The 27,829-nt window shown below is 52.2% G+C and overlaps 3 protein-coding genes across 3 annotated transcripts in view; 1 reads left to right on the top strand and 2 right to left on the bottom strand.

Moving 5' to 3' along the window:
• Positions 1–5,125, bottom strand: CCDC116 (coiled-coil domain containing 116). Its single transcript, XM_087857537.1, has 5 exons — positions 5,008–5,125; positions 3,756–4,313; positions 2,754–3,635; positions 2,620–2,640; positions 1–1,887 (listed from the first exon to the last, which is right to left on the bottom strand). The coding sequence occupies exons 1-5, from the start codon at positions 5,083–5,085 to the stop codon at positions 1,108–1,110; spliced, it is 2,319 nt and encodes a 772-aa protein (XP_087713663.1). The 5' UTR covers positions 5,086–5,125; the 3' UTR covers positions 1–1,107.
• A 2,727-nt stretch (positions 5,126–7,852) lies between these two features.
• Positions 7,853–9,744, top strand: YDJC (YdjC chitooligosaccharide deacetylase homolog). Its single transcript, XM_045802537.2, has 5 exons — positions 7,853–8,055; positions 8,145–8,304; positions 8,526–8,625; positions 8,725–8,902; positions 9,069–9,744. Exons 1-5 carry the CDS (start codon positions 7,892–7,894, stop codon positions 9,442–9,444), a joined length of 978 nt encoding a protein of 325 aa, XP_045658493.1. The 5' UTR covers positions 7,853–7,891; the 3' UTR covers positions 9,445–9,744.
• Positions 9,745–12,859: 3,115 nt separating this feature from the next.
• Positions 12,860–27,829, bottom strand: part of UBE2L3 (ubiquitin conjugating enzyme E2 L3) — a 53,735-nt gene continuing 38,765 nt past the window's right edge. Inside the window, exons 3-4 of the mRNA XM_045802538.2 lie at positions 20,284–20,470; positions 12,860–15,393 (exon numbers count right to left, since the gene is read on the bottom strand). Coding sequence (XP_045658494.1) covers positions 15,239–15,393; positions 20,284–20,470 — 342 coding nt within the window. The 3' untranslated portion in view covers positions 12,860–15,238. The remainder of the gene's footprint in view (positions 15,394–20,283; positions 20,471–27,829) is intronic.

The raw sequence follows: 27,829 nt of genomic DNA, 5'->3' as shown, positions 1-27,829 counted from the left end.
GATTTCTTGCCTCTCTAGAGAGGGGTTGGAAGATGGCTGCTCTGCACTGTCCACTTGTCTTTAGCAATCAGTGCAAACTGCACCAGAATCTCTCAGTCTATCTTGGGGCGCCTGGCAGGCTCAGTTGGAAGAGTATGCAACTCTTGATCTCGGGGTTGTGAGTTCAAGCCCTATGTTAGGTGTAGAGATTACTAAAAATAAATAAACTTAAAAAAATCTCTCAGTCCATCCCAATTACAAGCTCCTGGGGGGAAAAAACTGACCGCCCTAGCTTGGAACAGGGATGCGTCAAAGGGGCTAATCGACTATGGCCAAGTGGTGTGGCAAGAAAGTACCAAAACATTGTGGGCCCACACTATGGTGGTGGAGGCAGTGGGTGGCCTCAGGGAATGGGCCTTATGAGCTGAGCATATGCCCTAAAAGATCCTTGCCACAAGAGCTTTCTGGAAAAATGGGTCCCTGACCCACCCATCTTGGGGTCCTGGTCGCACAGCTTGCCAGACTGGCAGCCCCCATGGGACCTAGCTTGGACCCTCCAGATTCGGGAGTTGGAGCTGGGAAATACAAATAAGAAAGACAGGGGGCATCAGGAAAGGCCGGCTGCATGGTTCCTCGAGAGGAATAGGAGGGTACGGCATGTCAGAGGGAGCCGGTTGCTGCCCTTCCCTCTGGAAGCAGGAACCGCGACGCATAGGGGCCGTTAGGGAAAGGGGCCATGAGTCCTAAGAGGCTGGAAGAGCCAGGAAGGTGCACACTGGAGCGGAGAAGAGCCGCGAGCAGATTCTTGTGTTCAAGCAGAGCGTGTGCGGTCAGGGGGTCAGGGCATGGCAGCTGTCGTGAAGGCCTGTCCGAGGTGTTACGCCAGGGCAGGTGCTCAGGCCTGCAGAGGCAGGGCTGCAATCGCCGGTCGAGAAAACTGTGCTCCATCAATACAAGCTTTATTTCTCCCGTTGGCTCCCCTGACAGGCCAGCAGAGCTCCTCGTGGGCATCCAGCCGACACTGGCCTCTGCTCGGGGCAGGGACCGGCTGGGGATGGGGGGCAGCAGTCCATTGGAGCAAGAGGAGGGGCAGGGAATCAAGCGCTGGGTGCAGCTTCCCCGGGGGCCTCACAGAGGGTCGCTGGGGCCGTTTGTGGGGTGGCTGACCTCCACCTCCGCTCGAGGCTCGGGGGAGCTCTGGGACGTGCCACTGTCCCCTAAGAAGTCATCGTCCTCGTCCTCTTCCTCATCGCTCTGACTGTCCGTGTCTACTACTTCCTGATACTGATGAGAGCCCATGTCTGTGCCGGAGAACACCGCAGGCTTGGGCTCTTGCTGGCTTGCGGGCTCCCGCTCCTCGGCTGTAGTGCCCTCCCGAGCCGGGAGCAGCTGAGAGTCTGGCAACTCACTGTTGAGGCTGGACTCCGTGGCCTCACTCTGATCCCCTTGGGTGGCCGGCTCCAGCAGCGTGGAGGGGGACTCCGTGCTGCTCTGGGGCGCCCTGTGGTGGGGGGCCCTGCGGTGGGCGGTGCCGTGGTGGGAGCTACGCTGGGAGGCAGAGTCATGCTGGGATGCTTGTCTGGACAGCTGCCGGGCCCACTCGGCCTCCTCCAGCCTGCGCAGCAGGCAGCTCCAGTCGATCTTTGAAGACAGGCAGATGCGGGAGCCCTTCACCTTCTTGAAGCCCAGGAAGAGGTCCATGAGCGTCTCGGTGACAGGGAAGGAGATGAAGCCCAGCTGCTTGGAGAGATTCTTCTCAAACTTGTACTTGTAGATGAGCAAGGACACGACCTGCTCCACCAAGTAGTTGACGAGCTCCTCGTACAAGGGGTTGGAGATGTGGGACGCGCTGGACTTGGAGGAGATGGAGGGTAGTGGCTTCTTCCTCGTGAACTTGTAATTGGGGCTCTGTGCAACAGCCGGGGAGGGAAAGGGAGACATGTCATGCCACTCCTGATGCCTTCGGATGCCCCTCACGCCCAGAGCACCCTCCGCATCACCCACACAGATGCCACACTTGTCGCCCTCGCGGTCCTGCCTTGCCACATCTGCTATGCCGTCTCAGTCAACAGCTGAGCACACGTCCTGCATGCCGGCCGCACCCTCCCACTTACCACACTGGCCTCACACAGGCCACACCTGGCAGGCCTGAGGCAAGGCTGGTGATGTCAGTCATGGTGTCAGCCAAACTGGAGCCTGGGTAACCTGGGGTTCTCCCCCAGGCCAGGTTCAGAGGAAGGAAGCCTGCCTGGGCCTTGATCGGTGAGATGAGGGTCAGGGGCTATGCCGGGAATCTACCAGGGTGCAGCCACCTACCTACGTCTCCTCCATACCCTTCCTGAGTAACTCGCTCTCGGCAGACACACTGGAGAGTCCTGTCCAAGGTTGGAAGCAGACGAAGCTGGACCTAGGATGCAGGGCCCCGCTATGGCTGAGGCTGCTGTCCACAAGGGACAGGATGCTGCCCACAGAGAAGGACCTCTGAGATTCACTTGTAAACATTACAAAAATGCCCAGGATAAAAAATAGGCTTTATTCATCTTTGACCACACCTGGCAGTAGCTAGGCCAGGATTTCTGCTCCCCATCAGCTTGTCGCTTGCTCAGGTGGTTCCACTGCACAGGGCAAGATACCTGTGACAGTGGATGCTAAGGGTTGTAGCTGAAAGAGCCTTTCCCATGCAAACCTTTCCCTAAGCCCCCTAGCTCCACCCTTGAGGTCATCTCTGGATACAGTGAAACAGGAGATGGGGAGAAGCTTCTTACAGAGGAGGCAAGTGGGAGGTGATGGGAGAAGCCAGGGCAGGGGGAGGCGAGAGGAGGAGCTATTCCCCAGATGGTGGACGGGGTCTGGCTGGAGGACCCTTCCACCACGATCCCAGGGGCAGGCAGAGTGATGTGCAGGCTCTGCCAGGGATGGGCCTTCTGGCTCGAGCTCAAGGGCCCAGAAGAAGGTATGGGTGATCTCTGTACTTCAGGGTCCTGGTCAGGAGTCTCCTGTCTGTGGTGGGGTGAGGGAACCTTGGGTTCTTCTGTGGGTGTCACCTCGATCCTGCATCTGGTGGCCACTTGGGCCCTAGACACAGGGGAACCACCTTCCTTGGGCTTGGCCTGTCCTCTGCCCTTGGCGCTCTTTCTTTGAATCATCTTGGAGCTGGAGACTTGGGTGGGAAGCACATCGTAGGGTTCCTCCCCATCGGTGGGTGTGGCTGGCTTGGAGCCTGGCGTGGAGTCAGAATTGGGCTCTGTTGCAGGCTCCCATTCTGATGGGAAGAGAGGGCAGCCATCATGGCGGCGGGCGCCACTGAGCTTGTCCACAGCCTGGCGGACCACACTCTGAAGGGCGGGGAAGAGGTGGTGCTCAGCCAGAAAGTCCAGGGTCTGATGGGGCTCACGGAATGAACAGTAGCCAGGCAGGTCAAAGGACGCTGGCTGGCTCAACAATGACTTGATCTCCTTATCAAACTCTTGCTTGAGGAAGGTCAGTTCCTCTTCTCCAGGCCTGGGCTCTGATGTTTGGGGTGTGCCTGTGCTTGAGTCCAGCAGGCCCGAGAACCAGGACAGAGGTGGCTCCTGGGTCCACTGGCTGCTGGCCTGGCTGCCCAGCGAGTCCCACAGCAGGGAGTCCCTCCGGAAGCAGGACTGACCCAGGCCTTTCTGCAGAGAGAGGGGGGTTTTCAGGGGCATTCAAAAGCAGCCAAGCCAGCGCTAACCCTGGCCCTGAGCTCTGGACTGTGGTCCATCCCACCCACCCTGGGCCATGGCCCTAGATCTCACCCCTCTGTTCTCCAGCTTCAGCAGCCGTTTGAGGTTCTTCTCCAGCAAAAGTCTATCCCTCATGGGTGGCAGTGAGCCCATGCCATGGATGCCCAGGTCACTGTGCCGGTTGGGGGAGCCCAGCCAGCCAGCTGTGAAGCTGCTATGGGAGTCGGACATGGAGCTGGAGGAGGATGGGTAGTTGTTGGGGCATCCAGTGCAGAGGCTGGGCCGGGCCTGGTGCCGGTGCACGGTACTGAGGCTGGGCCGGGCACGCACCCGCCGCCCACCCCTCGGCACCTCTATGGGGTCCTGCACCTCCACCAGTGGAACCCCAGCCTCTGTCTTCATAGTGGTCATGCGCTCCGTTGCCTCTTCCACCACCGTCTGTAGGCTGTCTAGCACCTGACCCTCGACGAGGAAATCCAAGAAGGTACCAAAGGGCCGAGGGTCCCTTGGGTTTCGTCGGTGGCCACGGAGCCCTAAGCTCTCTGTGGGAGTGTACCTCGATGGTGGGTGTGGCATGTGGCCCAACTTGGAGGCTTGCCTCATTTCCGGGAACAGTGGCTTCTTAGGCGGCTGCACCAGAGCAGACAGGCATGTCACAGAAGGCAGGGATGTTCCACAGGGGTAGGGGGTCCCTGAGGGTCCTCCTAGGGTGCCAGGAGCTGAGTGGGAGTGGGCAGTGGAAGGAAGTGTGTTTTGGAGTCAGAAAGTTCCTGGATTTGGACGCTGGCTCTGCCACTGCAGGCTGTGACACCATGGGCACGATGGTCCCTCTTGAGGCCCAATTTCTTCTTCTGCAAATTAGGGATCACTTTTGGGTCACCCTGATGCTTCCCTGACACATACATTTCATATATACAAGATGTGGCCAGGGAGTCTGAAAGCCCACTTCTGCCCTCATACAGGGCAGGAATGGGCAATCACAAACCTCTCTGAGTCCTACGTGGGCTTCTCTGTACTTTGAGCAGACCAGCCGTCTCCACTATACAGACCACCTGTAGTCCTGACCCTTGGGCTCTGAGTAGACTCCATGCTCCCACTCAGGTCCCAATCTACCAAGCTCCTCCAGAGCTGCTAGAGGTCAGGGGACACAGTGAATGAAGTCAAGGGTGACTAAGGCCCAGCAGAAGGTCAGAGGAGTGGTCAAGGTGATATGGATGTCACTAGGAGGCTCAGAGATGAGGTCAATAGGCACTGAGAAAGGGCTGTGATGTGGGATGTTGGGGAACATTTGGGGGATCTTGGGAGTCAGGGCCCTGCCGGACACACTTACCCAGGCCATGTAGGTGGTGTGGCCAGCCTCGTCGTCTGCCAAGTATCCGGAATGGTGGCGGCAGCTGGTCATGGTGAGGGTGGACGGGCTGGCTATCCTCCTCCTCTCTCTCTGGTTCCGCAGCGCAGCCACGGATTCCTCTCTGCGCCGGCAGGGAGATGGCGTGAGGGTCTCCCTAGTCCTCCATGAATCCAATTCTCCCTTCGTCTGTCAGCCACTGCGTCAGCGGTCCCGGGGTCCGCGGGTCCCTCCTCCCCTCACCCCACGTCCTTCACGCTTCGGGCCCTTCCTCTGCTCGGCGTCCCCTGGGCGTCTGCGCACGGTCCGTGTCCAGAGTCGTCGGGGGTGGGGTCCCCAAGGACGTCCGCATGCTGTCTCCGACCATCTCTGGGCCTGAGTGTGTCCGACCCTCCCTCCTCCTAGACCCAAAACTCCCTGGCCTCTGCCCCTGGCCCAGAGCCGACCTGCTCACCAGAGTCCGCGCCTCGCACGGTGCAGGTCAATGTAGTCTGCGCCCTCTTCAGGGCGGCGACACCAAGTTCTGGAGTCTCCCCGACCTGCCAGGCTTGCTCATTTACATGCTACATCCTGATTGGGCCTCAATGCCTTCCAGCTCCCCCGGAACAATGACTGGGGGCGGGACCCAGGCTGGCCCCTCCCCCGCTTCTCTATCTTTGCCCCGCCCACACTCGCTGTGGGAGCTGGGTGTGGGGGGGTGTCAATGGATGCATCTGACTGCTCCCCCAAGCCAGGAGAAGTCCCAAGACTTGGCTCCGGTCCGCGCTCCGAACCTGAGGGGAGCCCTAAAGGGTCAAAGCCACAGCCTCCTCTGTTGACACAAGCACTTGCCTCGACCCGACCTCTGGTCGCTGCGTTGTCCTGGGCCTCCTGCTCTCTGACTGCTCCCTTCTAGGGTTCTCCCCTCGCCCAGTGTGGACGACCACAGTGGGGGGGGGGGGGTGTCTTCAGCCCCCTCCCCTCTGTGGTGTCCCTGAGAGCAGTGGTAAGAGTCCCAGTTCTAAGACACAGACCAGCTTCAATTCCTAGCTCTGCTGTTTCCTGCCAGTGTGACTCGACTTCTCTGATCATCTGCTCCTCCTCTGTAAATAGTTGAGCATCCTTCCATATGGGAGTATGGAGATTAAATCAAATCTGCGGACAACACACCTGGCACTCCAGTAAGAGCCCTGTGTATCTTTCTCTCTTTTCCCTCCTTACCCCTCGGCCCAGCAAACTCCTCCTAATGTTCCTCCCAGGTGTCACCTCCTCTGAAGAAGCCTTCCCAGAAGGCCAGCCACCCCAAACAGAATTAACAAAAACCCCATTCTGACTCTGCCACTTGTATTGCCACTTGTCTACCAGATGGTGCTCCTTGGGGGTAGGAACTGAGGCACTCTCCCCTAATCTCTAGTATTTCTAATACCAGTAGGTGCTGAATAAATGTCAATTTCCTCTTTCCAATCTGCTTGCCATCAGGGCCTCTGGCTTTCCAGGATCAGCTTTCCAGGGGAGAAAGATAGTTGAAGTCCAACAATTCAATAATCACGACTGAACACAACAATCCTTATGCCAGGAGCTTGATGAAGAGCCCTGTGCGGCCTCTGATCTGTACAACATCCCACCAGGAGCATATGATTTGTTATGCTCAAGCTCAGCTCTGCCCTCTTTGCCCCCAACCCAGGGGAGAGTTAGGGGCTAGACAACCAGAGTAGGCCCAGAGCTTTGGAGGCCAGTCCCAGCTCCACTACTTCTGGCAGGGCCACGCTGGGCAAGAAGACACTTCCCCCCTCTGAGCATTAGTTTCCTCATCTGTAAAACAGGAATGACATTACCAGCTTCACGGGCTGGACACAAACGCTGCACTTTCCATTGGGAACATCAAAGCAGACACATCACAATGAAAACTCTCTCAACCATGGTGACTATTTGTATAGCCATCAGTAAGGAAAGTTTTTGTGGACTACAGAGGGGGAAAAAAATGAGATTATGAATGTAAACGTTGTAGCCTGGCACAGAGCTCGAGTTGTGGAATCGGGACTAATGCTTCCTCAAACAAAGCCATTGGTATACATGCTTTCTTTTTCTTTTCTTTCCTTTCCTTTTTCTTTTTTGTATACATGTTTTCTTACTTAGAACTTTTATTTTCAGAAAGAGAAAGAACGAACGAAAGAAAGAAAAAGCCTCTTCCTAGAAAAAAATCACCAAATAGGAAATTTGAAAAAGTTGATAGACTATCAAAAAATGAAACGTTACAAGAATGAGATAACAGTGATGTGATCATTATCGTCTCAAAACAACACAAAAACTTTGGGGTGGGGGAGTAAAGGAATCGGGTTTATTTGCTTAGAAAAATACTGAAAGGGCACTACCCAGAAAGTTAACAGTGGTGAGCTTAGGGAAAGGTAAGAGAAAATTTTTTTTCCATTTTTTCCCTCTATTTTTCGTATTTCTTTTAAAGATTTTATTTATTTGAGAGAGCACAAGCAGGCAGGAGGGGCAGAGGGAGAAGCCGACTCCAGGGTGAGCAGGGACTCCCACCCCGGGCTGGATCCCAGGGCCCTGAGACTATGACCTAAGCCGAAGGCAGACGCTTAAACGACTGAGCCACCCAGGTACCCCTGTATTTTTCATACTAATATTTTTGCAGTTACTGAAAGTCCCGCGTTACAATAAATCCAGCTGTGGTTTGTTAGGGCGAGCGCACTGTGCGGCGGGCGGGAGATCGTTGCAGGCCCACACCGGGACCGGTAGGTGGCGAGAACAAAGACTAAGTGCAGCCGCGCCGGGGCGTGCGCGTCGGGGCGGAGCCTCGGACTGCGTCTAGGGGTGGGGCCTGGATGCAGTCCTCCCGAGCCCTGAGCAGTCCGCGGAAGCATCCATGGCCCGAGCGCGCGTGCGGCTGGTGGTCACCGCAGACGACTTTGGTTACTGCCCGCGGCGCGATGAAGGCATCGTAGAGGCCTTCCTGGCGGGGGCTGTGACCAGTGTATCCCTGCTGGTCAACGGCGCAGCCGCAGAGAGCGCGGCGGAGCTGGCCGGCAGGTGAGTGGCGCCACCCTACAGGGTCCGGGCGGGCTTGGGGAGCCGCCGCTCCGTGGCCGTCAGTGCTCCCGCTCGCGCTCCGCCTGCAGGCACCAAATCCCCACGGGCCTCCACGCCAACCTATCCGAGGGCCGCCCCGTGGGCCCGGCCCGCCACGGCGCCTCGTCGCTGCTCAGCCCCGAAGGCTTCTTCCTCGGCAAGATGGGATTTCGAGAGGCGGTGGCGGCCGGAGACGTAGCCTTGCCCCAGGTGCGGAGGTGGCGGCTGCAGGAAGAGGCTCGCGTTGACCCCCAAGGCTCGTCCCGAGGGTACCATGAAGCCATTTAGGGGCAGGGGCAGGGGCAGGGGCAGGAGAGCGCGATAGATGCTTTCCTGGTTCAAACTGGAGCAGTCACGCAGAGACACCTGGAGGGAGTCCTCCTAGGTAGCTGCTCCCAGACATTCAAGGTGCCTTGTCGTCCTCTCTCCAGGTGCGGGAAGAGCTGGAGGCCCAGCTGATACGCTTCCGGGAATTACTGGGCGGGGACCCCACGCATGTGGATGGGCACCAACACGTGCACGTGCTCCCAGGTTGGGGCGGGGGGCGTTGTTCCCTGGCGAGGGGGCTGGGGGTGAGAGGTGGTCCCAGATAGTAGGACGTGCTACTTCCTGACTCCTCCCCATCTGCAGGCGTGTGCCAGGTGTTCGCAGAGACGCTGCAGGCCAACGGGGTGAGCTACACACGTTTGCCGGTGGAGCGCGGGTTGGGCGGCTGCGCGTGGCTCGAGGCCCCCGCGCGTGCCTTCGCCTGTGCGGTGGAGCGCGACGCCCGGGCAGCCGTGGGCCCCTTCTCCCGCTACGGCCTACGGTGAGGCCCTCCGCCCCTGTCCCGCCGATATCCCAGTGGGTCCTGCCGGCGGTTCACCTGACACCTATGCCGTTCCCCAGGCGTCCACTGACGTCGTCCCCACCCACCCCAGCCCTGCCCATCACAGACCTGCTGGTCCTTGCCGCTGATGCCCCTACATCCACAGGTGGACGGATGCCTTCGTGGGCCTGAGCACATGCGGTCGGCACATGTCTGCTCACCGCGTAACTGGAGCACTAGCGCGGGCCCTGGAAGGCATACCCACGGGCCGCGCCCTGACAGCCGAGCTGATGGCACACCCTGGCTACCCGAGTGTGCCTCCCGCGGGGGGCTGCGGGGAGGGCCCCGATGCCTTTTCCTGCTCTTGGGAGCGGCTGCATGAACTGCGTATCCTCACCGCGCCCACACTTCGGGCCCGGCTTGCACAGGACGGAGTGCAGCTCTGCACACTTCACGACCTAGACTCCAAGAGGCCTGGGGAAGGGGTCCTTGGAGAAGCCACTCTGGAAACATTCCTGGAGCCCTCCCCACCATGCCCCTGACAGCCAGCCAAGCATAAATGTCCTTTAGTGCACAGAAAGGGGGCCAGTGTCAAGCCCTGGGACAGCCTGGAACCAGGCCGAGAGTGGGGGCCCAGTAACATACTTCCCTGGGTGAGCCCCTGTCACCTCTGTGTCCAGGTCCTCATGGCTCAGAATGGCAGCCAGAGCTTTGGCAACCCATCTTGGCTGCAGGCATGTAGGCCCTGTGACAACTGAGCCTGGGGCCTGCCAAAGCATCTTCCTTGTTCAGATGTAGTAGAGAGAGAGATCACTGTATTAATAAAAGATATGTCTTGTAAATTTGGGTGGTTTTTAAACTGTGCCCAGAAAACATTCACAGACACAAGACAGGGCAAAAGCAACTCCTTCAGGGCCCAAACCAGGTCATTATAACAGAATAGATATGCAAAACATACTCCAAGTTCTAGTTTTGTTCATGCTTAAGTTTATTATTTTGGGGGGAGGGAGGTTGGGAGAAGAATGTCTCACCAGGCTACTTTTTGGAAGGTAATATCATCTCAAATTTTATTTAAAAAGTCACCTGTTTTGTTGTTGTTGTTTCACGGGGCTTGAACTCACAACTCTGAGATAGAGACCTCAGCTGAGATCAAGAGTTGGAAGCCTAGCTGACTGAGCCACCTGGGCACCCCAAAAGTCACCTGTTCTCAACAGGCATCCCTTTGCCATCCTGGAGGCAGATGTAAGCAGGTCCTGCAAGCCTATTTAAATTTTTCCAGGAGGAACAGTCTTCTTTGGAAATGGGATCCAGGAGTCCTCACCAGACCTGGTGATGTGTGCATGCCCTGTCAACTGGGGCTCATGTGCCTTGGATCAAGGAGATGCAGGGAGCAGATGGGGAAGGTGGCAGGCAGGGAGTTCTTGGGAACACAGAGTCCTGCCCCACTCTGGAGTGTGGAGAGGCAAATGGAACAATGATCCTTCCGGTCTCATTTAATCTCACATAATCCGCTATGTGCAGGGACCGATATCCCCATTTTACAGACCAAGAAGTAGAAGTGGCAGATCAGGGCTTTGGAGCCACCTGTTCATTTATTCACCATGCACTGTGTCAGGCAAGGAATCAGGTGCCCAAAGAGCCCTCTCCGCCTTGGCAGTCCTGAGGTATGGATAGCTTTCTGAAGCTTCCAGCTGCCCCCATCCTACAGCTCTACCCCCTTGACTGTGGCTTCAGCCCACCCTTTTCTGGCTCCATCTTTCACAATAACCTTCCCTTGACCATGATTCTTTCAGCAACGAGCCCTTTCCTCCCTGGCTATAAACTGGAATCACTTAGTCCCTCCTAGTGCCTTGCCCTCACCTCCTTGCCTCAGCCCAGTGGGGTCTGGCCACACTCCTGCAGCTGCTGGCTGGAGCCGGTAGAGGTAGCCTGAAGGTAGCCTGTTGGCACAGAGGCACCTCCTCTGAGGGGGGAAGGGGGTTCTATTTCAAGAGGAGGAGGCACCTGGCTGTGTGGCTGTGAGGCTCAGGACGGAGGTGTAGGTAGTCAGGAGAGTCTTGGGGTCTGCACAGACGCAAGACGAAGCTGTGGAGTGGGCTCCTGTTGCTCAGGGAGGGAGAGAGGGGTGAGCAGAGCTGAGGGCCCAGGTCAGCCCTAGGGACCATGAGCATGTAACAGTGGAGAGGAGGGGGGGCATGGCCAGACTGGTAGAATAATCTGGAGACCGAGGTCCACTTCACAAGGGGAGGGAAAGTGAGAAGGCAGAAGGCTGCAGGCAGCACAGGGCCCATTGCCGAGCTGGTCACTAGCACCCCACTGGGGAGATGGGGGTATTCCTTATGTCAAACCTGCTGTGCACTGGGTGGTTTAGGCAAGGGGTTTACTCTTCTCCACCCATTCATCAGTCAGGAACAGAAGGTCTGCTCTGGGCCAGGCCAGGCCTGGGTGCCGGGACAGCCCAGCCTGCAAGAAGCTCACAGTCTGTCAGGAACACAAAGTGTGGGGGGCAAAAGGGGCTTCCTAACCAAGCCAGGCCTACTCGGAGAACGCTCTCTGGAAGAAGTGACTTCTTTCTCTGGGCCTCAGTTCTGGCCTCCGCCTGCTGTTGGGCAGTGCTCTCCGCTCTGATCCTCTGAGGCATGTGTGGTGCCCCTAGGAGCCCTCCTGCAAGAGTATGTTCCAATCACCCAGGAAACAGCTATTGAGCAAGCACTGCCTGAGCCAGACCACCTTCAGCTCTGCTTCTCCAGCTGGTGCCATCCCCCCTGCCCCCCGTGCTGCACGAGGGAAGCAGGGAGAGGAGGAAGAGCCAGCACAGACAGGGCAAGAAGAACCAAGACCAGCTCTGGCTTTGCCTTCAACTGGGTCAGGTGGCTGCCCTGACAGGCTGGGACACAGAGGTGCTGCCAACTGAAGCAAGAGAGTGGGGCTGAGAGGCCGCCAGCCTGTGGACTGCGCAGTGAGGAAGTCCTGGGGCCCTTGCCAGAGGAAGCTTCAGGAAGCCAGGGGCGGACAGAAGCCAGGCTGCAGTGGGCACCAGAGCGATAGAGTAGATGCGTTATTTTGAGCTGAACAATTAATGCAAGAGCGAGGAAGGCAAGAAAATGGTGGCTCCAGAGTTCAGAAAGTTGAGAGAAGGTCCTGTAGGGCTCTGGATTTGGGAAGGGTCGGGCTCCAAGGGACCTGAGTGGTGGACTATAATAGGCTCTGGAGCCAGGCTGTAAAAACCCAGGCCTGGTTTCCTTGGCTATCATGAACCTCAGTCTCTTCCTCTGTAAAAATAGGGATAATGGTGTCCATGGGGTTGTCCTGAGAATCAATGGAGGATGAAGTGCTAGAACACGGCAGAGTACCCTGCTGATGATCCAAGGACCGGCTCCCTGCTTCCTGGTAAAATGACGTCCCAGGAAGGTTCCTCCAGGACACCTGCAGACCCATCTGACAGGGCAGGTCTGATCTCCACTGGGGAAATAAAAAAAATAAGCATCATGGCCCCGTGCTGAGTCAATACTGCAACAGGACACTGGGACTTGGAGGCAGGTTTCTGGCTGGAACCATTCAAGGAACTGGCCTAGCCCTACCCTCAGGCACACCCTCCTTAGTTCGGCCACCCTTCTCAGGACCTCAGTCTGCTCCTCCACTAAATGTGGATGGTATCATTCTCTTGGGACTGACAAGTGGACTGAAATGAGGCCTCTACACAGAGGCCACTGTCCGCTCCCCTGACACCCAAGGTGCCCCTTGGCAGGCCCTGATGGTCTGGATCTCCAGTCTTTTCTGCTACCCTCCTGGGAAGGCCGCACCTCTGTGCACCTCTTTTGAAAAAGCTGGGCGTGGGGAGAGAGGAGCAGGCAGAAGAGCGAGCCTGGGCTTTGGCCAGCCCTCCCCCATCTACAAGAACACAGGCCCTGGCTCTGCCCACTCCCAGGAAGGAAGAAACCCACAAGACCAAACCAGTGTCGGAGAGCATTTTTATTAAGGGCAGCAGAACGGGATCGCAGCATCTTAGAAAGCCTATTCTCCGCCGTGGGTGTGGCGGGGAGGGGCAGGGCGGAGGGGGAGGACCCAGCGCACTCCGAGGAACCCGGCGGGTGTGAATTCCTGAGTGGGCTTGGATCGGCGGGGGCTGCTCCACGGCTCTCCCCTTCTCCAGAGGACCCAGCTGTTGGGTTGTGGAGCAGCCAGGGCTGCCCGCCAGCGTGCTCAAAGCCCGTCCCGGGGACAAACCGCCTAGGCCTGAGGGAGGGACCACCCACTGCCTCGCTCTCCCAGGGCCAGGCCTCTGAGGGGGCAAACCATGCGCTGCCATGCCAGGGCTGAGAGTCCCCGAGGGGCTGCCGGCTTTGACAAAGGTATCCTCCCATGATGAGCAAACGCTGGTAGAGATATGAAGCAACGGGACAGTTTCCAAGAATGGCAATCTTTCGGGGTTCAGAGAAGCAACGAGAACAAATGGTGGCTTATTTGTATAGCTTCTGACAGAATTTGGCGTTTTATTACAAATCTGCGTGTGAGTGAAATAAAGTCCATCATCACCTTTCTGCTAATGAAGAGACAGATACGGAAACACTGGCCCGGCGCTCTTGCGTTCCTGGCACACGGGGGTCTCCAGAACCCGCCCCGGGCGTACCGAGGACTAAAGAAGCCGAGTTCATTGACACACCACAGGGGCCACGCACCTGGGCAACTAAACAACATGATGCTGCCTAACCGACCATCACACCCACCTCTGAGCAGGTGAGACCACCTTACAGGTCCGCAAGCCCCGGAAAGATCCCAAGTTAGACAGCTAAACACAGAAAGCAGTTTCTTTACGTCATCTTCTCCACAGGATCTAGTTCCCCCTGAGAACCAAGAAGGGCAGCCACCAGGGGCAGAAGAGGAGTTGGTGACACACGGCGTTTGGACCATCAGCTTCCTCTGGGTGTCAGTGACACGCATTCTCGATTTCAGGGGCAGTCCCACTTGCTTTGAAAAGACATTAACATTCAAATCCTTACAAGTTCATCTGATGATCAATTCTAAGGTCAATTTTTATTTCTACAAAAAAAGGCAGTCAAAACAATATAAAACACATGTAAAGGATATTACTGAGTGAGCTTCACGTGGAGCTTGACTCTGCAAAGGCTGTGAGTCCAGAGGGAGAGGGAAGGCCGTCTTGTTCCTGGGCTGGCCGGCTGCTCCGAAGGAAGGGGCCAGCAGGGCGCCAGCAACCCCAGCCTGCTGCTGGCTATAGCCAAGTCCCGCCAATTGCAACCCCGCAAAGGGTCAAACCGTGCCGAGGGAGGGTCGCAGTGGGGCTGCGCTGCACTGAGGAGCTGGGAGAGCGAGCTCCGTGGCACATTCAGACGGAGCTCGGTGAACAGGTGAGCGTGGAATTTCCCATGGACATTCTGGCTTCAGCGTTGTCTGCGATGACCGGCACGTCTTCTACAGTGGCTGCAGGGGGGAGCATCAGCCTTTGGCCTCAGGAGCTTCTCTGGCGAGAAATTCCTCACACAAGTACACAGCGTCCTCTGGTTGGCAGGCCCTCCCCTGGGGTTGCCATAGACCTGGGTTTCCCCAAGCAGGCCAGGCCAGGCTGAAGTTCAATCACGCACGAGGACATCAGGGTTTGCCCATTTAATCAATGTTGTTGTGGTAACACCGGCCAGATTTTTACGTAAGAACTGGGCCTCCCTTTTCATGGCTGGTTTTTTTGTTTTTGTTATTTGTTTGTTGTTTTTGGTGGTGAGGGGGAGGTGGTGGGGTGGTGAGTGGTGGTTTGCTTGTTTTTAATTTTTTTTTTTAAGGAGGTTGTTATAAATTGGAGCCAGGAGAATTTGAACCAACTCCCACACAGGGTAGTGCAACATGGGAGTAGAGAAGCCACCAGAACTGCCAGGAGCAGTCTCTTCTCCTTTACGGAGGAGATAGCCCTGGGTCTGGGGGAAGTGAATGAGTGAAAAATAAACCCAATGCAAGAAAGTGGGAGTTGCAAGGGCAGGGAGGAAAGGGGGCTGCAACCTTTTGTTCCCCCTTAACCTTAAGGGCTAAATGTGAATTGAAGGTTTTGGATCAATTTGGACAAGAAAAGAAACACCATTCTTTTAAAGTAGATTGAAGCAGTGATTTTTAAAACAAAGAAAGCAGAACTAGAACATCTTAAATTTTTAATCCTTTCTTTACAGGTTACCTAGACCACTTTTGATTAAGAAAACTGTAGAAAGTTAGTATCTGCCACAAGCAAACGCCAGGCGGTGGCACGTGTCAATTTTCCACAGAGTCCTGTTTTGCGGGGTGTCTTCACTGCTCGGGGTCTCCGCTCACACTCGCTGGAATCGGTCGCGGCAGAGTTTAGTCCACAGGTCGCTTCTCCCCGTATTTCTTTGTAAACTCTTCAGCGTTCTTACAGAATTTTTTACGGTCCTTAGAGTATTCTTCAGCTAGGTCAGCCCGAAGTGGGTGCTCGGGCTGGGGGTCGTTCACCAGTGCTATGAGGGACTGGATTACTGCCAAGAAAAGGACCAGGCACCGCTGGTTAGAACAGTCTCAGAAAGGGCAACTTCTGACTGCAACACTGATTTACGTCAAGGTGCTCTTACGATAAAGTGGCTTCCCATTTACACAAAATTCTAACCATCAGGGCGCAACCCATCTTTCCCCTGTCGTTGGGAGAAAAGTGCTGGGCCACAAGATGCTAACAGCGGGTAGCTGTTCAGAGTGACACCTCCACCTCCTCCAGGAACCTTTCTGAACTGACATCTTCGGGAACCCCCAGTCACTCTCCCTCCCCCTTCTCCGGAACTCTGGAGATCTCGGGCCTAGCACGGACACCCCCTCACATACATATACGCACACCTGGACACACAGGTGGAGCTTCTCCAGGGTAGGGACTGGGTGACGTGTCCCATCACTACGATCGGTTCAGGGGGGTCTGGTGTAGGCATGGTGTAAATGCATAATGAGCCCACTCCACAAGACCCCTAGGAGCTTCTGATCTAGCTGAGAAGGGTTCACTTGACACCCTGTCGGAACTGCTGGAAGGTAGATAGCCCTCAGCAGTGTTACGCTCTCAATTCCAGAAGAAGAAATCACACCAACTGCTTGGGGTGGGCTCCACAATGCTCTCCCAAAGTACAGTAAGTCCTAGATGGACTGGAAGGCCAGCCCTGGGATGGGAGGGCCACAGAGAATGGAAGTTGGGAAAGGGAGATTGAGGGGGAAGCATGGAAGGTCCAGGAACCCCAGGCCACACCTCAGAAGTGGGGTGCACGCAGCCACTTTGCGTTCTCACACACGCTTCTCTTCACCTAGCCCTGATTAGGACCAGCAGCCCCAGAATGCTGCGTTCCTTCCCACTGCCATGCTCCCAGCAAAAAGGCATCTCTCCTCTGGATTACATATGCCACGGATTTCTTTGCTGGGGACCATGTCTTTCACCCCAGCATAACAAGTTATGGATTAAATGCTAATGCTGGCTGAGCCAGGCACAAAGGCCTAACCAGCCACGAGCTCTACTTTGAGTGGGAGGAACAGCACAAAGTACTCCTGACCAGGCATCCAAAGACCACCTGCCTTCACCTCTGCCTATCAGCGCTACCAGGTGAGACGGGGCAACTGAGGGCTTCTGTGACCATGGTGGACACAGGCGAGAAGGGGTGGCCCATGCAGGGCTGACGGGGTCCAGGATGAGTAGGGAGGAGGGGCTGGCGGGCAAGGAGGGTGGACTGTGCAGAGCAAGCAGGAGTGCAGGGCCTGGAAGCATCTCTGGAGGCTGAGGCAGTTTCTAATCCAATCTCCATACCACCCTCAGGGGCAGGCATTACTAACCTCACACCTAGAAATATCTCTAAGAGGAAGCAAGCCCTGGAAGTATATTTTTGTCTGTTTATTCAAGATCTGTCCCTTTGATTCTTGTGTAACAGCACAAATGATAATAGAGCTATTCTGTTTGTTCCTATTTCCCCAACTGCCACCACTGGTATTCCACTGTTTGCCATATATGCACATATAGCCCAAATGATTATTTACCTAATATATTCCTCTAATCACCTCATTTTTTAAAATGTAAGTACTTTTTTTAAAGAAAAAGTAAATGTTCCTAACTGCCATGGAAAATCACTTTCACTTGGCATCAACAGAAGGCATGCATCAACACACATTAAAAAGAGCACCTAAGGCCCCCTCCCGTCCAGCCAGGGAAGCAACCACAGTGGGACACACACTCTTCCTGAGGACACCTTTCACAGCTTCTCTCAGACACTACCCCAGCTCGTGGGCCATGCCCTATTTCAGCAAGCTCCCAGAGTCTCCACCCCGTGCTCAGCTGTGAGACTGTGCCATGTCCCCCTGTTGTTCTTGACTTCAGGTTAGAAACCTGCACCACATGTGACTCAGTGCATGAACATGGCTTCCTGTCTTCTGCTGATTAGAAACTGTTCTATAGCAAACCTGCTGCTTCATTAGCATGTCAGGAACCTCAAGGGGCTCTTGCCTGGATGAGCGCCTTGGGCGTGTGGGGGGCACTGAGAGGTTTTCAAGGTTTCTTGCTCACCCTCTGTGACGGGTACTCAGGCTCTCTGCTTTTCACTACGCTCATCTTAATACCTAATGTATCAGTACGGAACCATCTGTTCATTACTAAGGCTGGCTTTTCAAAAGATAATCACTTTGCAAGTTTGCTGTATCTATTTAATTCTTTTCTGGGAACGTGCTTTTGCTTATTTGATCAAGTCGAAATATTTTCCAATTTATATAGTAGTTCTGACGAGTACTTCATTCTTTCTCTGTTCCTTTGGGTGCATTTCTGGCTCCTCAGCTAAACTGTAATAAAATCCAGCTGAGCTTAGCTTGCTTTGCTAGGGAGGACACTGACAGCTACGACTGCTTTTCAGACTACAACTGTGGCCCCATCCCAGCATTTTCACACATAAAGCAGCGCACTCGTTACATTTTACAAATGGTCTAGCCCTGGCTTTTTAAAAATCTCTTCCTTGACCCAAATGTTCCTCAGAGGTATTTTATTTCCCCTCCAAAATGTAAGAGTTTAAAAACATTATCAAATTTTACCTCCCACTCTCAACGTATAGGATCAGAGAATAAAGGGTATAAAGGCTATAAAATTTCCTCAGTTTTGTTCTTACAGTTTCTTTGTAAGAGGGGATGTAAATAATATCCTTGATTCAACCCCCACCCCCTTTCAAGGAGATCCAGGGGCTCCATTCTCAGAATAAAATGTGAATGGTAACCCCCCCAATCCTGAAGGCGTGCAATGCTAAGCAGCCTTCACAGAATGTGCTATAAAATCTAATTAGTCTTCCGCTTTTTATTATTATTTCTTGAGTCCTCATTCTAAATTTTATCTACTTAAGATAATAATGTACGGGGGACTGAAACATTCAGTTGAGGAATTATTTGATTTTCCTCTTTATGTAATTTTGTTGCTGTTGTTTGGTACATATAGAGTCCGTATCAGGCTGGGTTTGTTACTAACTCTAGTTCATATGGCAAATTTTACTCGACCACCAAACTAAGCCCTTGCTCTGTCGCTGAGACATCTACTAGAAACGAGATACACTGCTGAACAAAACTGTCTTCAAGTTCTTTTTTTCTGATATTATAATTGCCAACTCTACTACCTCTCTGTTTGATATAGTTTTGTTTTGTTTTTTTACTTTACTCCTGGTATTTTAGCTCAATTTTTAATGCTTCCCTACTCCCTAATTAAAAGTTGAGATATTAAAAAAAATTGAGATACAAAAAAAGAAAAACTCTTAAAAGTATACAAGTAGGTTGTTTTTAGTAGACACACAAAACTGTGTGATACCACCATTTCACTCCAGAACATTTTCATCATTCCAAAACCAACACCCACTCTCACAGTCACTTCCTAATCCCCTCATCCCAGCCCCCACAAACACAACTCTGTGCTCTCTCTGTAGATCTGCCTATTCTGGACATTCCATGTACAGTCGATTCTAGGTTTTTCTGCAGCAGTTATGTACTCTAACGTTGCCATGAATGCTGAATTACATAGAGATACTGAGCCATGAGTGACCAGCTAAGAACCACCCAGTTGAGCCCAGCCAACCTACAGAACGAGAAATGCCAAATTCTTATTTTAAGCCGTGAAGTTTTGAGGTGGTTTGTAATATATTAACAGATAGCAGAAGCAAGGGAACTCGGCAGCAAGTGCCAGGAGGCTTGATGTACGCGAGGAGCTAGGAAGTGGTACAGGAAAAAAACCCAAGGACGTGCACTTAAGAACATACTTCGTCAAGCTTTTGTAAGTATCAGCTTGTACATGACCGAATGCCATGTCCACTGGAGGTCTTTCTATTCTGACTCAACACTGAAGCCCACTCCTTTCTACTACTCAGCTGTGAAACCTGATGGACACCTTTCACGGCAATTATTTCAAATGAGAAGGCTCGACTTCCCGTGCAAAAGGTTTTCAACTCCATCTTCCAGGGGTTCCACTCAAAAATGACTATATCGGTCCCTGAAAAACTACCTGTGGCCTCGCAAATTCCAGCCTCATCCACTCCCTTTAATCTGAAAAGACCATACAGTGGTTCAGGTAGCTACACATCAGAAAGCCACTAAAAATATAGGATTAAGAGCTCAAAAGAAAGTTCTGGAGTTAACAAATAAAAACCGGACACAGTCTGTAACAAAATCTAGACACTTCCACGGGACAAGAGGAAGGCTACCCATAATAGCGAATCAAGAACCTTTCCCAGAAAGATAAGCACATGTACGCTCACACAGAGGCACCCGGACACGTGGCCACATCCAATTACGAGTCATTCCAGGCCCGCTGAAGCCAACCTTGTGCTTTCATCAGGGCACACAGCCCATGACCACGCCCCCTCCCACCCCACACCACCCCCTCTGAGCCACTGGCATTGTGCTGCCCGCCACGTGGCTTTGCTCTACACGCTTCTTTTAGACTGGCAGGACCTCCCTTCCTCCTTGAAGTCTGAGTTCATGTGCTAACTGATGTATGAGGCCACCTTAAACACCACTCGCCCCTTCTCACTCAGAGCGGCCCTGCAATCCTTCACAAAAACTTGCAGGGACGGTGCCCACACCTCTTCACTGCACAGGCAGCCAATGCTGGGCTGGTGTCTCTACGTGTGTCTCCACCAGTCGGGAGCACAGGAGGGCCTCCTCCAATGCCTACGCAGGTCAACGGTTTAGCTGAGATGTGCCCCGCGGTTTAGCTGAGATGTGCCCCGCCCATGAGGAACGGCAGGAGCTCAGCAGCACCTCTGTGTGCACTGGAGTTGGTCAGGTAAGATTTCTCTGGACTCTGTGAGACATGGCATTAGAAGGGACTGAAGAGCCGCTGCCCCACGGCAGCACCATCCGAGGAAGGCACAAGAAGCATGCCTTACCTTGGTCGGTTTTGGTTGCTGGCTTCCAGTTTTCAGCACTAATTACTGGCAGGCAGACCTGCCCCTTTTCATCGATGTTTGGGTGATAGATCTTTGTTTTAAATGTGATCTTCGGTGGTTTGAATGGGTACTCTGCTGGAAAGTTGATTTCGATTCTGAAGGCCCCCTTATCATATGGAGGGTTGTCCTGCAGGGAACGAGAAAAGATCAAAATGAACACGCTACAGCTCGAAACCTGTCGTTGAGACAGAACTGCTCTGTTTACTTCAAGAATTAATTTATTTCAAACAGTACACCCACTGAAGCCTTGTCACCTGGAGGGCAACCAACAATCGATCAGTATTTCTAGAGCAAGATGTCTGCTAAGTTCCCGAAAGCTCTGAGACTGATGGTGTTGTCTCTTTATCTTTGTATCCTTAACAGACTTTGTTTAAGTAGTTTTAGGTTTACAGCAACACCAAGAGGGAAGTACAGGTACCCCTCACTTTCCAAAAGTTCAAGGGCCTATGGGTAGTAAGGAGGGCACGTAGTGCATGGTACACTGGGTGTTATACGCAAATAATGAGTCATGGAACACTACATCAGAAACTAAGGATATACTGTATGGTGACTAACATAATAAAAAATTATTATAAAAAAACCCAAAAAACCAACAAAAGTTCGAGGGCCGCCATTTCACTTTCACAAAAGACCTACATTAGTACCTGTTCTGCTAGCCAACAAAAAGAAAGCTGAAGGGGATTTTCACTTTTACCAAAAAAGGCAAAAAAGTGAAAACAGCACAGTGTTTTGCTGCAATCCTTTACAGAGGCAGCGCACACCAGGAGCAGCCAGAGAGGTGGCGCCGCCCAGCGCCTTCCCCGGGAACTACACGCAGCATCTCGGTGGGAAGCCTCCAGAGCTCTGAACTGCGTCTGTAAGCACCTGGCTCTATCTTCATTTACTTTGTGTTATGTTAGCAAGATGTGTCCTAAAGTATCAGACAAGCATAAGAGAGGTTATTTTTGGGGTCTGGGAACGCTAAACAGTTTTTCCATGCAAATTAATGGTAACTAACTGCTTCTTTGCTTTACACCATTTTGGCTTACACAAGGTTTCCTAGGAACGCTCTACTTCTGTTTGTGTGGTTTTTAAGATTTTATTCTTATGTAACCCCTTCCCCCAACGTGGGGCTCAAACTCACAACCCCGAGATCAGGGGTCGCAGGCTCCACTGACTGACCCAGCCAGGCGCCCTGGAATGCCCTACTTTTGGATAGCAGGGGAAAGCTAAGCTGGGTTCCTGTATGTCCCCTCTTCCACACATACAGCCTCCCCCACTATCCACGTCCCTCACAGAGTGGGTCGTTTGTTACAATCAATGAACCTACACTGACACCTCATTATCACCCACAGTCCAGTTACATTAGGGTTCACTCTTAGTATCGTGCATTTTATGGTTTTGGTATGGTATCCTACGTTAAGAGTTAGAATCCTACAGTATATATAGCCTTTACAGATGGCTTCTTTCACTTAGTAATATGCATTTAAGGTTCTGCCATGTTTTTTCATGGCACAATAGCTCATTTCTTCTTAGCACTGAATATTTCATTGTCTGGATTTAGCACCACTTATTTATCCATTCATCCACTGAAGGACATCTTGGTTGCTTCCGAGTTTGCCAACTATGAATAAAGCTGCCTTACACATCTGTGTGCAGGTTTTTGTGTGGACACTCCCAACTCCTCTGGAGAAATACCAAGGAACATGACTCCTGGATTGTAGGTTAAGAGTATGTTTAGGGTTTTTTGTTTTCAAGACTTATTTATTTTTAAAGATTTTATTTATTTATTTGTCTGAGAGAGCGCGCCCGAGTGAGCACAAGCCAGGGAAGCCGCAGGCAGGGGGAGAAGCAGGCTAATGTGGGGCTTGATCCCCGGACCTTGGGACCTGAGCCAAAGGCAGACGCTTAACCGACTGAGCCACCCAGGTACCCTGGTCTTTGTGTTTTAGATTGCTGCCATTCTAATAGGTGTGTAGTGGTATCTTGTTATTTTAATTTGCAATTCCCTAATGACAATATGATGTTGATAATTTCACATGCTTATTTGCCATCTATATATTTATCTTCCTTGGTGAGATATCTGTTCTGATTTTTTGCCCATTTTATTAATTTTTTGAAGATTTTATTTATTTATTTATTTGAGAGAGAGAGAGAGAGAGAGAGAGAGAGAGAGAGAACCTGAGCAGGGGGAGGGGCAGAGGGAGAAGCAGACTCCCTGCTGAGCAGGGAGCCCGACCTGGGATCGGGATCCCAGGACCCGGGGATCAGGACCCAAGCCAAAGGCAGGCACTAAATGACTGAACCACTCAAGCACCCCTTTTTTGTCCATTTTAAAATGAGACTCCTAGGGCGCCTGGGTTGCTCAGTTGGTTAAGCAACTGCCTTCGGCTCAGGTCATGATCCCAGGGTCCTGAGATCGAGTCCCATGTCAGACTTCCTGCTCAGCAGGGAGCCTGCCTCAGCAGGGAGCCTGCTTCTCCTCCCCCTGCTGTTTCTCCTGCTCTCTATCAAATAAATAATTAAAATCTTTAAAAATAAATTTAAAAAATTTTTAAATATAAAAAAAATTAAATGAGACTCTTGGGGTGCCTGGGTGGCTCAATAGGTTAAGAGTCTGCCTTCAGCTCAGGTTATGATCCCAGGGTCCTGCGATGGAGTCCCACATCAGGCTTCCCGCTCGGCCGAAAGTTTGCTCCTCCCTCTCCCTCTGCTTCTTCATCTCCCTCTGCCCCTCCTCCAGCTTGTGCTCTCTTGCTCACTCTCTCTCTCTCTCTCTCTCAAATAAAATCTTAAAAAAATAATAATAATAAAAAATAAAATCAGTCTCTTTCCTTATTATTGAGTTTTAAGAGTTTTTTGTATATTTTTGGGTAACAGCCCTTTATCAGATAGGTCTTTTGCAAATATCTCACCTTTTTTGAAAACAGAGAGAGTTGGGGGCGCCTAGGTGGTGCAGCTGATTAAATGTCCAACTCTTGGTTTTAGCTCAGGTCATGATCTCAGGGTCATAAGACTGAGTTCCCCGTCAGGCTCCACCCTCAGCACAGAGTCTCCTGGAGATTCTCTCTCTCTCCCTCCCTCCCTAAAATAAATAAATCTTTAAAAATAATAAATCTAAAAAGATTTTTTTAAAAAAGAAAATATGAAGAGTCACACCAGGGGTAAAGTCTGTGTGCCTCTGAGAGATGACCCAAGATAAAGGGCCCAGCCTCTCCCCACCCTTTGTCTACCTTTGGGAAGTTGACCAACCCCTTCACTATTGCCTTTTCCTAGTACTCTGGTTCTCCTGCTGTATCACACACAACCCAAAGAAAGCAGGGGCCTCTGAGGCCAGGTAAAATGAGGGAAGGCTGAGCGGTAAGAGAGCTCTGCCAGGCAGAGAAGACTGAAGGCTAGGATGGTGGGGCCTGGAAGGGGCAATCTGGGGCAAGACAAGAGGCTGGGAGCCCAGTGTGGCTGAGAGGCTGCATGGGGTCTTCCTGAGGAAAAGCTGGGGCCACGTTTAGGGCTCTAAACTCCCCTCTGAGCAGTGGGATACCCTGTCAGAAGATTAATCTGTGGGGAAGCTTGTGAGGAAGTTGGGAGACTCAGGGTCTGGAAAAAGGTGGAGATTTTGGCAGACAGTCCAGGCCGGGTGCCTCTGTGGGGAGAGAGCCCTGCACACACCTGGGAAAGGTTAGAAGACAGGGCTGGAAAATCATTTTTATCCCAACAAAACCTTCCCTAATCCCTTCTTCAGGAACACAGAATTCTCTAGAATACTGTCCAGAAGTTAAAGTGGCAGCAGACCCCTCCCAGGCCTTGTCGTGGGTGTCCACTCGGAGTCACTCACTACCAAGGACAGCTCAACCCACTGTTACAAACATACAAATTTGTACAAATTACAAATGGGGGAACTCAGAGAAGATTGCTTTTGGTTTTGATTTTTGGTTTTTAGGGGTTTTGTTTTGTTTTTGCTTTTGGTCTTTAAGAGAAACTTCAATTTTCTAAGTAAAAATCATGTTCACTTACACGACTTGAGGCATGTAAAAAGAGCTTTCCTGTACAACTTTGTTTGGCTGGTCATATCTGCCAGATGTATTCATTCATTACCGTAGACTGATCAACCACCCCCAGGCCCCACCTGATGCGGGGCCCTGTGCTAGGAGCTGGGAGACAAGAATGAGCCGGTTCCAGCTGGCATTGCTAACCTCAGCTCTGCCTCCTGTTCTCTGGACGAGCCTGGGACATTCCCGAACGGCTGTGAAATGGGAGTGTAACTGCAGTCTGAACTGATGAGGAGGCTCGAGCACATACAATCCAACGTGCCTGGCAGCAGGGCAAAAAGCTGAAGAAAAGCAGCTCTGTTGCTACCAGAAGCAGGACAGGCTGAGCCTCTCACCACTACCCAAGGAACACGGCTAAGCTCACCTTAACTTCTCTGAGCCTCTGTCCTTGTCCGGGGCTCTGGGGATGACCAAAGGAGTGGCTTGGGTGTGTGCCAATCACACAGACTGTCCACCTGTCCCAGTGATTTTTGCTGAAGAAGGTGTGCAAAAATTAAAACACAGGATACACCTTCTAAATAGAGGCCTAAAGCACCACATGCGAATTTTTGACATTTCAGAGCTAAACTTATTCTGTGGAAGATAGCTCAGAAACTACAAGGGACCGTAATGAGAAAACATGTTTGTAGCTCATATTACTGTGTCAAGGAATGTTTTTAGATGTAAAATGAATTTCTTCTGATAATTTTACATGCTCTCAATTAATGAACAGACTTCAAGTTTTACTTCTCTCTCTTGAAGACTCTACAGGTGATTAGCCAAACACGTATCCACTCTCCCTTTATGTAAGTGACTGGTTTTAAAGTGTTTATTGTTTATTTTATAAATAGTATGGTTGAGGAGAAAAGGAAAAAGTAAAATAACTTTAGTACTGCTTTTGTGCTAACAATCCACTTCTCTGCATTTGCCTCTAGTCACGATACACATGCATGTAAAGAAGATTCGACCACTCTTGACCAAGGACTTATTTATTACCTGCTATCTGCTTTTCTGTCTTATCTCCAATTCCCCTCCCCCAACAGCAACCTCAGGCAGAGGCTGTCATCACCCACATCTGGAAACAAGACAGGCGAGATGGAAGTTGAGCAATCAGCCGAAGGACCTAAACTCAGACGTCCTCTCCTGTAACACGACTCCCTGCACGTGCAGGAATCCATCTGGGCCCATCCTCGTCACCTCTGTGGGACTGCGGGCCGGGGAACGATGAGAATGTGCTACTGCTCACGCTGCTCGCTGTGCCGTGAGTCACTGTCTGTCTGTACGGGAAGTCTCGCGTCTCCTGCCGACATGGCTACCCTGTGAGCTTGCGAGTAGGGTAAAAACTTCAGATCCTTGCAAGGCACAAGGCCGTTCTGTGGCAACTAAGACCAAGAGGAAGCTCCTCCACATGTGGCACCAAACCACCTGGGGCCTTTTACCTGCGTGTCCTACTCCCAACCCTGGGGCCAAACCTAATCTCTCCTTCCCCAGGGAACCCTTTAGGAGTCTCAAGACTCCATTGCATTTCATGTCTTCCCTTCCTTGAGCGAAGACCGACTCCTTCAATTATCCACTGAAGTCGCAATTTGCGTCACCACAGTGACTGCTTTCTCTGTGATGCAGTGAGGACACCACACAGCTCTCTGGCAGGGAGAGGAAGTCAGGCCAACCCCCCACTCCCTGACATGGATCGGTGCCACTCGGCATGCCCCCACAGCGAGTGCACAGCTAACTGTCCGACACCACATGCAGGACCCGTGGCTGACTTGACGTGAACAGGAAGATCCTGGTTTCGATCTAATGAACATGCTGTCCTTTCAAGTGTCAGACAGACTAAAGGCTCTGTGCATTGCATCCACTTCTGTCCACTCTGGTGACGGCCCCTCAGCAGCATCCTTTCCCTATGCTTCACCCGGCAAGTTAACAAAGCCCGAGATTCACTACCACTAGGATGCCAAGCCCGGACCTGCCCTGCTGGCTGCCTGTCCCCCAGAGTTGAGCTGTTTTGTTAAGGGGAGCCTTCTATGCTCTCAAGCCTTCAGGGTCCACTCTAGAATCTTGTCAAAAGCAGAGACAAGCTCACGGTTCTTCTGAACACAGACGATGCCTTCTTACCCTTTGTAAATTGTCAAGTATTTATTATTTCATATCTATTCTGAAAGTACGCTTTCTGGTTGCCTGAATCACAAAATCTGCTTGACCAGTAGGCTCATTTTGCGCTAATCCTGCTTTCTGAGGAGGAGTCGTTTGTACTATTTCCAACAGTTTGGTCTGTAGGGCCGTTCACAGTATAGGTCTTTGTCAGTGAAGACCCAATGTTACAGAATTCCATCATATTAAAAGTATTAGTGCGAGTATTTTTATTTATTTTTTAAGATTTTATTTATTTATTCGACAGAGATAGAGACAGCCAGCGAGAGAGGGAACACAAGCAGGGGGAGTGGGAGAGGAAGAAGCAGGCTCACAGCGGAGGAGCCTGATGTGGGGCTCGATCCCAGAACGCCGGGATCACGCCCTGAGCTGAAGGCAGACGCTTAACCGCTGTGCCACCCAGGCGCCCCGAGTGCGAGTATTTTTAGAACTGGTTTGCCTGTCTCTCGTGACCAAATTACCCTGTGAATTGTATCTAAATTTAAAAATCACAATCGTCATGAACTGAATTCAATAAGGAACTTCCTTTCCTCTGAATTCATACATACCTCTCACACACAATCCACTCTCCCCCCAAGAATGGAAGCAGCTAACATTTGTACCCAAAAAAGTGTATTAAACATTCCATCCCCCAGGATAACAGCCGCTAGTCCCCTGCTGCATGGCGTGGCATGTCCTCTATGCATACACAGTGTAAACAGAGGCGTTTTATTCTGGCCATCTGTACGTATTACTTACAAGAAGTTATAAAACTGGAGTCATACTGTCTCTATTCTTTTGTACTTCTGTTCACGTTGCTACACACTGTCTTTCATTCGGCAATCCAGATGTTTCCCACTTCTGTTAGGCCACAGCACCTTGCAGGTGGAGCAGCACTCACTGTTAAAGAGGCCATGGAGGGCAGCGCCCCTGTGGCTTTTGTCCACAAAGCCTGTGCCTGGCTTGACAGGAGCTCAACAGTTCCCACCAATGCGGAGGGATGCTCTTTCCCCAAAAAATGTCCCCAGTGTAATCCGAGGTTGGCGACAAAATTATGTTTTATGTATGGCTCCCCTGTTTGGCTTCAATCGTTACAGCTCCAGAAAGGCAGATGGAGAAGCTGCAGGAGAATCAGCAGGAAAGCAGAGAAGAGCAGAGAACCCAGACCAGGGCTGGGTCCTGAGAGAGGCAGGACTTGGCCCCACCTCCGTCCAGAGAGGCAAAGGGGAAAGAAGGAAGGGGTCTGGCAGGTGAGGATTTCCGGTGAAATGGGCTGTAAGGTGAGTAAGGACTCGGAAAGGAAGGTGAGAGACTGGAACTACAAATGTAGCAACAAAAAGGTGAAAGAA

Source organism: Ursus americanus, chromosome 30, assembly GCF_024610735.1.
Source record: "Ursus americanus isolate L20-20 chromosome 30, mUrsAme1.1.p, whole genome shotgun sequence".
Lineage (NCBI taxonomy): Eukaryota > Metazoa > Chordata > Mammalia > Carnivora > Ursidae > Ursus > Ursus americanus.
The sequence above is the reverse complement of the archived record's forward strand: the minus strand, read 5'-3'. Positions and strand labels throughout refer to the sequence as shown.

Coding starts and splice junctions, on each gene's coding strand:
- CCDC116 (XM_087857537.1), bottom strand. CDS start 5,085: ATGACCAGCTGCCGCCACCATTCCGGATACTTGGCAGACGACGAGGCT. Junction 4,314..5,007: donor CCTACATGGCCTGGGTAAGT/GTGTCCGGCAGG, acceptor GCTCTGGTGCAG/CCGCCTAAGAAGCCACTGTT. Junction 2,641..2,753: donor TCTCCCATCACCTCCCACTT/GCCTCCTCTGTA, acceptor AGGCTCTTTCAG/CTACAACCCTTAGCATCCAC.
- YDJC (XM_045802537.2), top strand. CDS start 7,892: ATGGCCCGAGCGCGCGTGCGGCTGGTGGTCACCGCAGACGACTTTGGT. Junction 8,626..8,724: donor ACACGTGCACGTGCTCCCAG/GTTGGGGCGGGG, acceptor CCCCATCTGCAG/GCGTGTGCCAGGTGTTCGCA. Junction 8,903..9,068: donor TTCTCCCGCTACGGCCTACG/GTGAGGCCCTCC, acceptor CTACATCCACAG/GTGGACGGATGCCTTCGTGG.